Source organism: Pygoscelis adeliae, unplaced genomic scaffold (genome assembly GCF_000699105.1).
Source record: "Pygoscelis adeliae isolate BGI_AS28 unplaced genomic scaffold, ASM69910v1 Scaffold241, whole genome shotgun sequence".
Taxonomy (NCBI): Eukaryota; Metazoa; Chordata; class Aves; order Sphenisciformes; family Spheniscidae; genus Pygoscelis; species Pygoscelis adeliae.
In genome coordinates, this window is record NW_008824056.1 from 1,275,957 (window position 1) to 1,287,868 (window position 11,912).

General features: G+C 38.8%; 1 protein-coding gene across 1 annotated transcript; it reads left to right on the plus strand.

Annotated features, from left to right (window-relative positions):
- The first annotated feature begins 2,837 nt into the window (after positions 1 to 2,837).
- Positions 2,838 to 3,422, plus strand: ARL14 (ADP-ribosylation factor-like 14). The gene has a single exon (XM_009333987.1). It carries the CDS (start codon positions 2,838 to 2,840, stop codon positions 3,420 to 3,422), a length of 585 nt encoding a protein of 194 aa, XP_009332262.1.
- Positions 3,423 to 11,912: the final 8,490 nt, after the last annotated feature.

An 11,912-nucleotide genomic window follows, 5' to 3' on the forward strand; every position in this document is an offset into this window, starting at 1 on the left:
AACGGCCGCGGGTCTCGCTCGGAAACGCTGGCCGCGCCCTGGGGAAGCAGGGTGCGGCCAGCCGCGGCGGGCACCGGGAAATACCCGCCTCCTCCTCCGCCTCCTCGCAGGGGTCGCGGCGGGCCTCGCAGCGCCGGGAGGGCGTAGCAAATGGCGTTCGTGGCCTCTTGGCCTTCGCCTGGAGCACGGTCTGGCGCTGGGTTTGTTCCTGACAGTCCTCGTAGGGCTCCAGCTGGTTCCTTCTTTTAAAAATCACAGCATAGCGAGGTGTGAGATTAACGTTGATGGATTCCAGGGAAGAAGAGACAGGCGTTTTCGAATCGAACTTGCTCTCTTCAGCTACTAGAGTTGATCATGGTGAGGATTCACCCCCAAGCCTCCCTAAATTATTACATTAATTATATTTTGTAACGTTACAAAAGCATGCAGCTGTGGTGGAATATCCTGCTTGCACAACTTGGGAACCTACATAGTTTACGAAAGGTTTATTGTGCAAAGTTTGAGTTCAGAATAATTGATGGAAAATCAGCTGTCCCAGTTCAGTTTTATTACTCTGGGTTTTTTAAACTGAACATACAGGCAAACCCTACACAAGCAAGATGGCCTCACCCCAGCAAAGCAAATACACCTTTGGACAAACCGAAGGTAGATTTCTCATTCTTTCAAATGCTTGCCTCTCAGTGCAAATGTAGATTTAGAACCTGCAAGCAGAAGTCTGCATCGTGCTGTATCTTGTGCAGCTGACTACGGCTCTGTTTTGATCTCATGCGGGTATACAAACTCCAAAGTAGGGCGGGAAATCATCACTGGAAGTGGCTTAGCATCACAAAATCTTGCTCTGAACCAAAGTCACGTTTGACTCGGGTACAGTTAAAAACTGCAAAACCATGGAGTCTTGAGAAGCTAGCTATTCTGTCCTGGAAATAAATTTAATTAGCTTGTAAAAAGTCAGACATTGCGTAATCACTTCTTTAAAGTGATAGTCTGAAGCAGTAACAGTTGAGACCATAAATATCAAATACAGTTGGAGCAAACATACAGAGCAGAGAACTGTGAATAATCTTCAAACTGCAGCGCTACCCCGGGACACAGACCATCCATCCGCTCTGTCACTGCTCGCACAGGAGGGAGGTTTTGCCCTTGATCAAGATAACCATATTTCAAGGAAATGGCACGCTATTTTGCAGGGAATTATGATTCATTTGACTGTGTTAACAATGTGTTTTGCACAGTTTCCTGTCTCCCCATCTTTCAATTCATTCATGTACGTTATTTATAAAGAAATGCAAACACTTTCTTCCCTGGTTTAATGCATCGTGACCCGCTCCTGAAAAAAATCCTATACATTATACATGTTATTAAATATGAAAAATGTACAACAGTGAGTATGTCACTGTCATCTTTTGTTGCCCCCAATTAGTTCTGGTATAACCCTTTTAGCTTCAAGAGAAACCAGATTATAACTTGTCTGTCAAGACTGAGGTTTATTTTACGCAACATGTGTAATATCTGAGCAACCAATGTTGTAATTATCAAAATGATTACCCTATCAGTCAGCAGCTCATTTGGCCAGAAGACCTTTAAATCTTTTTGCTGATTAGGTACTTTCTGAAGCAAAGACAAATGGTAATAACTAATACTAGTGCATCTGGGTATAAGGGCAACTAAGTACTGCAATACTTGGTATGCATTGGACCAGCCCAAGGCAGGTCTGCTAACTCAAAAAAATGGAGACTCAATACGAATTAAATAATATTATACTAAATTTTCTATCTCCCCTTTATTTATTCTGCTCGTTTGAATGCTGGCAAAAAAATGATCTTTTGATGGAGACTCAGTTATTTCCCCCCTTCTGGTTCCTATCTTGGTCATAGATCAGTGGGCAAAAACAGAACAGAGCATAATGAAGCTAATAGAAATTTTTACTTTCAGGTAGCTGAATCTCAGTAATGACCAGATCATAAGATCTATATTTAGTCTCCGCCACCAGAGTGCAGTTAAACTTGTTCATACAAACATAACTCACAGTTTACAAGTCAGACAGCGTAATCAAAGCAGACAACTTCATGCATGAGTGGGCGGGAGGAGTAACTGATGGAGCCTGAGGCCGCCAGTTAAAGCAGAGCACATTTTGAAGTGGAGTTCTCTTATGGTTTGATTGGGTCCCTGTGCCCATGTAGACTCATATTAGAAACCACTTGAGATTAATTTGTTGCTGGGAGATGAGATGCACCAATAAATCAGGTACCTTCTCATTTTGTAGATTGATAAGTATGGACAAACCTTAAGATTTCCCCTCCTCACTGGCTGTGTTTCTATTTCGTTTCTTTTCCAAAATGGATGCAGATGCAGTAACAAAGGGATTTATCTCTGGGCACACACTGAAATGGGGCAGACAGTTAGCGGTTCCCCGGACCATGGGATTAGGCAGTATAACCAGGCTGCTGCTGGTTCAGTACACACCATTTTACAGTGTAAGGAGTTCTTAACTGGTCATGGAAGTGTGGTTCATTGTTCAAACATGTTCAAAGACTATAACCTTTGCACTTATGACCAATTGGTACGTTACTCATAGTTGTTCCACCCACAGGCTTGGCATTGAACATGACACTTCGTAAATACTGTTTGCATTTTATCAAGTTGATAAAAGCCAGCATGTATTTGTCCAGAGATTTTACTTACTTTTCATAGTGCAAAGCTGCTTCTTCCCCTTCCTCTTCCTTACTCTTTGTGCTTCATCTCACGGAGGAAGACAGACACCTTACTGACAAAAATTGGCTTCACAGAAGACAGTGAATTCCAGCTTTAAAGGCTTACTAGAGACCACCACGGCACAAATGGGCCTCCAGAACACCAAACACTCCAAAGTCAAGCAAGCTAATATACTGATGTTAGGACTTGATTCTGCGGGAAAATCTACACTGTTGTACAAGTTCAAGTATAACGATGTTTTTCTAACAATTCCAACAATTGGCTTTAATGTTGATATGATTGAAACCGGGAAAGATTTTACATTGACGTTTTGGGATGTTGGAGGGCAACAGAAAATGAGACAGGTTTGGTGCAATTTCCTGGAAGACGCAGACGGACTGCTGTATGTTGTGGACAGCTCTGATAAGCGACGGCTGGAAGAATCAAAGAAAGAATTTGAACTCATTTTAAAGAATGAATTTATAAAAAGTGTACCAGTCGTCGTGCTGGCGAACAAGCAGGATTTGCCTGGAGCTTTGAACGCTGAGGAAATAACCAGGAGATTCAACATGAAGAAGTACTGCAGTGACAGAAATTGGTATGTACAGCCCTGTTGTGCTATCACAGGAGAAGGTTTGTCAGAAGCTCTCCAAAGACTAACCACATTTGCAAAACACTACAGCAGATCAAAGGAGACTTCTACAATCTTTAAGGAAATCGAAACACTTTAAGAATTTATATCATCAAATTCTGGTGAACTTTAATCAACATATTTTGTTGGACAGACTAAATCTGAAAATACTGGATTCTGGAGAACTCTTATAAGTAAATATTTATAAAGAACTTTGACAATATTAAATTATACTGTTATACCTGCAGATGCTTCTGAGATACTACTCTGCAGCATTTTATTAGTGATTGTATATTCGGGGTTATTCAGCTCAGAAGTGTGGCTGTTGAATGATGAAAAAGGTGGAGCTGAGCTTCTGAATTTTAGGAGGTGGAAACAAAATAGGTGAGCAGTGCTTAAAATGCTTAGATCGAGTTACTTTGTCAAGACATAAAATAGCCAAGTCGTTTGTTCAGCAAGAAAAGCAAGAGATAAAATGTTGTTTCGTAATAAATGCTCCGTGGATGTATTTCTCATGTAAAAATATAGTCATTTTAGAGCTTAAACTCTTAGTTATGTGCAAGAGAACCTGAGTCTGAAATACTTGTTGGATATTATTGCATTCTAGAACCAATTACCCCAAACAGATTTTAACAAACAGGATCTGCTCCTCATCAAGACACAGACAAAGCTGAGATCCAGAGCTGTGTGTAAGGCATAGGTCTGATGTCCTTTTGTTACAGATTTCCATGTACCGATTTCTGTGTTTCTGCACCGTTGGATTGCTATCCTTAGCCAAGAGCAGAGCGATGGAAGCCAGCACGGGAGCAGTCCAGCAAAGCACTGATCCCCGTTATTTTTGGGGTGGGGGATAAAAGGGGGAGGAATGGGGGGATTGGCTCCTTGGTCATGTTTTTATAGATCTTGATGGATCCTGTCCTGCCTGTACTGAAGCCACCTGAAATTTTGTTACTGATAAATTTGTTTGATTAAATTTGACATGTGGCACAAAATTGCTAATTCTATTACTACAGTTTGTAGAAAAAAAATTCCAAATGAAATTTCTGTTCAGACTCCCTGATTGATGAAGGAGTGAATGAGTATTCTGAATGCCGTTAAAGCAATGAAGGATGGATAACTAGAAGACTAATTGAACTGTATCAACCATGAAAACAGTTTAAACACTAAGGCTGAAAAGTTAATAGGGCTTGCTCTTTCAAAAGCAAGAGAACAGAGACCATCTAATTACTGGTTATACAGTCCCAGAAAATCCAGCCCAATTATTTCTGCCTTCTTGGGCAATGTCTGCAGAGGTAGGATGCTCCAGTGGTTAGGATGTTTGCTTAGATAGCTGGATTTTTTTTCTCCTACGTCTACCACAATCTTTGACCACAGGCAAGCCATTTAATCACTCTGTGCCTCAACAGTCCCTTGGCAAAATGAACTTCCCAGTTACGCACTCTGAAAAAGTTGTGGCAAGGGTCAGCTTGTGAGCCCTTCTCCTGCGACAAAATGATTATGCCAAGTAATTCACATAAGAAATTTACATTTAGTTCTTACTAATAAACAGGCAGGAATTTCAAGTTATAGATGGGTGAAACAGCAAGAAAAGCACCCAGACGTATCCTGTTGTCTCATGCATATATTATTCAAAGACAAAAAATCATCAGGTGAATTTGCTGAAATAGTAAACAAAGGAAGGTTTCTCAACAGAAGCTGTTATTAATACTGACAGTAATTACCATAGGCTAGATCCTGAGTCATGTTGAGACTACATTTCTAAAAGGAGAGCAAGTACTTAGACTTGTCATTGCCTGGTCTGATGATTTAGGCTCAATATAAAATATCATCTTCCGTCCCAAGAAAGATTTTTAAAAGTCTACAACAATGGGAACATTATTTTTCTAAACCAAACAATTCAATGTTAAAAAATGTAATATTTCAGATCAATACCCTTATAAACATTTGCATGCGTATGTTACATATTGAATTCTCCCACTAGTTTAATCTAATCATGTGCCTATTATAAATCTGAATCTAGTTCACTGGCCTCAGGACTTCCTCAGGCAATAATACTCCTTGAGAGATTTAATGAGAGTGCACCAGGGTCTCTAATTGGACAAGAAGCAAGTTCTGAAGGGAGAAATAAAGTAGTATAATAGACCAGCTCATATAGCTAAAAAAGAGAATAAGCTTTCAGGCACACAGTCCCTTCTCCAGGTTATCAAATTAGATTAAATGATACTCACATTGACGTGAAGAAAATCTTTTACATTATGCTTCAAAGAAAATAAATAAACTCTATTCCATTCACTTTATAGAATATCAAGTATTTAAAAATTAATTTTTTGAAGACCTTGGTTTCCTAAAGAAGTGAAGCCATGCCCATTTTATCTGCCCATGGAGAGCCCTACCCTTCTGAATAATTTTTAAACTTTAAAAAAAAAAATAAAGTTGGATAGAGGCGGAGGTTCTCAAAGGAATTATATGCCTGAAAGTTTAATCAAAAAAATCAGTGAGATAGAGAAAAGCGACCATACTGGTGCCCCCAGTGAAGGCAAGGCTGATAAGGTGCAAAAGACTGATCCCCAAGGAGATAAATGTTTCATTTTAGCTGCAAGAGAGCCTACAAGAGGACATAAATCCACAGAGCCCAGACTTACTTAGTTCCTCTGCTCCTGGAGCTAGTTGGTCTTTTTCTATACTGCATGAGTAAATAGTGTACTTGGGGGCTTCTTTAGGATGAGGAGATAGAGGATATAGAATCCACTCCTTAAAATTTCCTTTCTAAACCTGGAGTAAAGAATCTCCCTGACTGCTCACCTTGTTTTGGGAAGGATCCCTGAAGAGGCGTATTACGTGGGCAGGAAGGTGCAGAGGAAGTGGAGCTTCTGGCTCAGTTCTGCAAGAACGCAGAGCAGAGCACCGCGCTGCCCACTTTGCAGCCGATGCGGCTCGTTTCCCCAGCCCACAGGCAGACTGGGGTTCATTCTGAAGGAAGGTCAGCTCTCAGAGACAGGAGGGAGCAGGGCCCCCTGTGCCACTCACCTCAGCACCTGTGCCTTCTGCCCTCACACATATACTTGCTCCAGGGCACTGTCTGGTCCCTATTGGAAGCCTGGCAATTGTTTGATATCCAATCCCATCATGTGTTACATAGTGAAATCAATAGCAAGGAAGTTACAAAGGCATTTTACAGCTTCATCCTGCTATGGACAGTTTTAGGTCTTTTGACTGCTTGGCTGAACAATACAATAAGCAGAATTGTCTTTATGTTTCAGAGCACAACAAACTGGAATTCTACTTGTGCTAAAAATACAATCCATAGTATTGTAAGTATAATTTATTCCTGGACAAGTTTTGTTTTATTTTATTACTTAGAATTTATATAGGTTACTCACTAAAAACTATTCTAAGGGTTCAGGGTGCTTCGAGAAGGTAAAAAATCAGAATATGAAGAGTGCTGCCCGCCTTGGCAGTGGAACCAAAGTCTATGAGTTGAAAAGTTTGCATGGGATGAAAGGCTTTAAAGAGTTTGCTCCCCCCCCCAGCTGTTTATGTTGCTTCACGTTTTGTAACTTTTTTCATTAGCTTTCCTAATAAATCACAGCCTGATCACCCTGGTGTTTCTTGCATTTTCTAGTGATGCATACTGGCAGTCTTGTGCAACTGCAGTGAAGTGGTAGAAGCATTACAACTATATTGTGGCTAAAGTGTACAAGTCTTCCAGTGTCTGCTAATATTCCTTACACAAAGTTTGCTGTACCTGTTCATTTCTGCTGACAGAACAGTCATCCATGAAGAAATAAATGGTACATATCTGAGATTGTGAAACACACAGGGTAGGATCTGGGAAACCTGAGGCATGCTGTGCCATCTCAAGGACATTATCCACTGGGACGTGTTTGGATGTGACAATTTAAAAGCTGACAAATCCAGAGTATGGGGAGCTGTCCTTTTGTCCATTCATTGATAAGATTACTGTGGTATAAAATCATGATGAGCTTTTGGAGTTTTGAAATAGCTGTCATGGAGCCCATTGAACATAGTTCCAGTGGGATGAAATTTTAAGGGAAGGTGTGGAGCAGCATAAAAAAACATTGCAAATTTGGATAGTAACATTCCCTCCTTTGCCTGGGAGACATCTCATCTCTCCCAATAATTGAATACTCTGCAGAATCAAAGGGAAGTGTAATGTGTAAGGAATGCAGGACAAGGCTTTTTCAGTATCAGGTAATGTAAAGCTGGGTAAGTTACTCAACATGTCTCTGTTGCCATCTCCTCCTCATTTCTGACAAGTTAACTGAAAAAACCAAAGGAAAGACTTTCATATATCAAACAAGTTCTAAGCCTACTGCACAGGAAGACAATACTTTGAAGCACTGTATCCATATTAAACTGCTTAAAGCAGGTTTTCTTGCCAAAATGAATGACCCATGCTGAGTTCTGTGCTGCTACAGTTAGACTTCTCTCACTCATAATTAGCTCAAGTATTCCTATTCAGCACAGGCATAAGGATTCTGGACACATATCTCATCAGATCACACAGGCTAGATTATACAAGTCTAATTTCAGATGTAAACTCTTTAGGGTGGAGGCCCTACTTGTAAAGCACACACCATACTGCAGATACAATTTGCAAATATAAATTCATAAAACAGTAACAAGTCCAAACACATCTTATTTTGAATGCATGCAATTTTAACAAATTGTGCATTAGCTTGTGTTTCAGTTTCTACCATACTCTGTTCTTTAGCTATGATAAATGTTCTTGTACCACTCCCGCTCACCCATGACATGTTTGCAGTGTAACTGTACCACATCTAGCGCTAAGTTGGGCTGCCATCAAGACACCTCCCCTCACCCTCTGTCACCTTTGCGTCCCCCTCCCCAGCTCCATATTTACACTTGCAGATCTCTGCACAGCAGAGCTTTTTCACTTTCCTTGTCCTTCACCAATTATCAAAATGGTGATGCCAGTTTTCATGGCCTTTTTATTAGATTTTCATTGACTGTTTTTGTGTTTGCTCTCATGCTGCTCCTTACACTTGGAATTACCCGAACACATTTACAAAATCATTTCATTGTTTTGTTTCAGATCCTTCCTTAAAGCACTCCTTTCTCATGATGTACGCAAAAATCCTGACAATAGCTGTTAGGGTTTTATGACAAGGCCCCGGCCCATATATTTTGATGAGTATTCTTTTATTATTTCCTTGTTCTCCCCATATTTATTCATCTGTTCCCTTTTAGCCTTAGAATGTGCTTTCTTTGGTGCAAAAAGCATCTTTTTGTTCTGCGTTTCATATACTGCCTGACTGATGAGTTTCTAGACCTTATACTACTGCTATAAGTAGCCTGAATCTCGTGGAGTATCTGCTAAAATAAATAATTTTGTGAGTTTAAATAAATCATCTAGGTCTGAAACGTGAGCCATGTGTATTCTTTCTTTTTAGCAAATATAGTTGGGAACTGCAGCAGCAACTTCATTGATCCAAACAAAGGCTAATCTCCCTTACAACTGTGCTTGGCTGTTAAAGGATAACTGTGCCTTAATCAATAGTTTTCAGTTACTTTATCTAAAGCACACACATTAATCACTAAAGAATGCTAGCCTCAACCTTTTCTTAACCGATTTATAATTCTGAAAAGTTCTGGTTTAGTTTAGGACCATCACAGATTCATGTGAAAATCCCTCATATCATTTGGATGCAAAACAAAATGTAAAGGCATTCTGTAAACAGCTTAACTACTATATGATAAATGAATGTCAGTCTCCTCATCAGTTGGGTCTCATGCCCAGGCCTCCACTGCTGGGTGCTATCATTTCGTGTATTCACAAGACAGCGCAAAGGCTTTTGACTAAGTTCACATGTTTTTTCCTTTGTTGAGGATTTACAATGTAAGGTTCAATATACCTAAAATGTATATAGCTGTTCACAATATGAATGCTTATGTACTCATCAGTTATTTATGCATGTTGCAGACCAACATGAGTGCATACAAATCCAGCTTGAATTACTCTGTTTTATCTAAAACGGTAAAACAAAATAAGAAATAGTATGCTACAGAAAAAGTATGTAAGGAGTTAAGCAGGAGGGGAAGTGAGAGAAGATAAGCTAAAGAAATACAATGGAAAAGGATAGAGAAAAGAAAAATAGGTGAGAAAAGTTCTCGGGTCAAACATAGTGCTAAATGTATGCAGATACACAAAGCAATAGAAAGCAAAAAAAATCATGTTTCAGACATCAACTCTTGAGTGGTTTTCGCATTCCCTGCTTGTGATAATAGTGTGTTAAAAAGCCTTTTCTTATTTTAAAATAAACATTTAATGTAGGCAAGCATTCCTACTTGTGCTTACATATGTAACTTCACGGGTATTCTCTCTAAACATGTATTACATACTAAAGGCAACTATTTCATAGATTTTAGTAACATTAGGCCCCAAAGATAATGTAATCTTAAAGAAAATGTTATGCAAATAACTGACTCCTTATAGTAACTCTAAACAATATTAATCCTGAATATGAATAATTAAAAACATATAACATTTTGTTAAAATCAAATGTTGTGGAAATTAAATAGAGTAGTTTAAAATAGCTCTTCCACTTAACCTACATAGGAAGACATTCATATTTCTTAGCTATCACCTGCTTACTAAGGGCTATACATTGAGCCTTTCCTTTTTGAAGATTAAAATTTTCCAATGAGTCATTTGGTTCATCGACCATTTAAAATGATAATTTATTGCCTACACTAACGGGTAAATTTGTATACACTTCTCTTTCTCGTGCTACTAAAAAGCCCCTGCCAAGTATTCTGGAAAACCCAAGCCAAATACTAGAAAATCTTTACCTAAATTGAGTAATATTACAGAAACACTTGTATAAAGTTTAGCATTTCCGCACTGAGACATCTTGTGGCATATGAGACATACTGCAGTTAATAAAAATGAAACTAACTGGTTGTAAATTCAAATGGTGACCACATGAGCTTGAGAACTCTCTGTTCTGAGAGTTTTAAACCACACAGCTAAAAATCTTGTACATCACTTTTTCAAACAAAAACTGGCTAATAATAACATTGATGGGACTTATTTTCAGATATTAAGTATTTACAAACCTGATAGTAACAATTTGTTAAATTAAAATTTCTGTACTTTAGGTAAAATCCACGTTTGTTTTTATTCCACATTAAGATGAATGTTTCAAAAGTACAGCATTTTGTGGAACAGAAATTTCATAACAGTGAGTGATGTCCAAACTGCTGTTTCTTCAAAGAAGTGTGTCAAAGAAATGCATTTACTTTAATATTGTATTTATCTGATGAAAAAATGCTGGTTTGAGTCACTTGAAAAGTAAATATTCCAATTCAACTTGAAGCTCTATGGAATTCAATATTTTTTAAAAATTATCAGAAGATTTCTCTAAGGATAAATTATTTTGAAAAAATTATGTGACAGATTTCACTGATGAAAGCTTAATTCCTATTATTCTGTTCATTTGTACTTCAGTCTTTGATTTAAAAGACAAAAAATTTCTAGATGACCAATCGTTAAATGAGTACTTGTAGCTTCTCTGCTAAAATTGTTTAGCTAATAAATACAAACAGTATCACACACTGAAGGAGTATCTCACTGTGAAGAAGGTACCACAGCAATACAGCCTCTGACCTTAACCCTTTCTTTTTTGGATCATCTCATCCTTTTGCAGCATTTCCAACCCACCACCGGCGAGGAAAAGGGAAGGAACAACAGCACCCAGCTGCCAGAACTGCCTCTGAGACAGGGAGACCCTCCGTATGCAACTATTTACATCAGTACCACAGGACCTCCCTCTATATGCTTTTTCTTCTGCTTTGGAGGTCTTGGTATTACCAGCCTCACTAACTGTAATTAAATACCCATTAAATACGTTAGCAATGTAATTCAAATATACAACAAATTGTATTAAGTTTTTCATACTTCCTTCACAGCATTCTGATTTATTTACAGCATGTAAATGCTGAGAGGATTAAAAACTGTGTTTATATCTCATGGGAATCCCTCCTGCAATCTGCTCTATAGAAGGAATAGTGATTTTCATATCATGAAAAGATGATATGAAGCTTAAGATGAATAATGAGCCATGGCTAACAAAACAACAAGCCTGACATTTACTTGAAACGTCTTTTGAAGTTAATGCGAATTTAACATAACTCTGGAAAAAACTTGGTATAATATTCAACTCTTAAGTTGGTAGCCCGTGGTACTATTTCATATTAGTAACTTCAAGATTAATTCTGTAATGGCACTCATCCTGACCTGCTGCCCCCTCTGACAGTAGCCAAACTTACCTCCCCAGCAAGAGAATCCTTTTGCAGTCACGCTCATGGCCGTGCACTTACAAGCCCCAACTGGCTGTTATGGTGGGTTCTCAAGGGAAGCAATTGCCACCAGCATGGGAATCACTCGTTCTTTCCTTCCTTTTCCTACCTCTTGGTTGTAGCCTTTGGTTTGTGCTGCGGGAAAAAACAAGCAGACAACAGTCATTTCAACATTTAATAAGCATAACCCAGTAATATAGATGTCCAAAGCTTAACAACCCATTAGTGTGCAACACATGCTCCTGAT

What these genes read in the sequence shown, in the direction of transcription:
- ARL14 (XM_009333987.1), top strand. Translation starts at nt 2,838, where the DNA reads ATGGGCCTCCAGAACACCAAACACTCCAAAGTCAAGCAAGCTAATATA.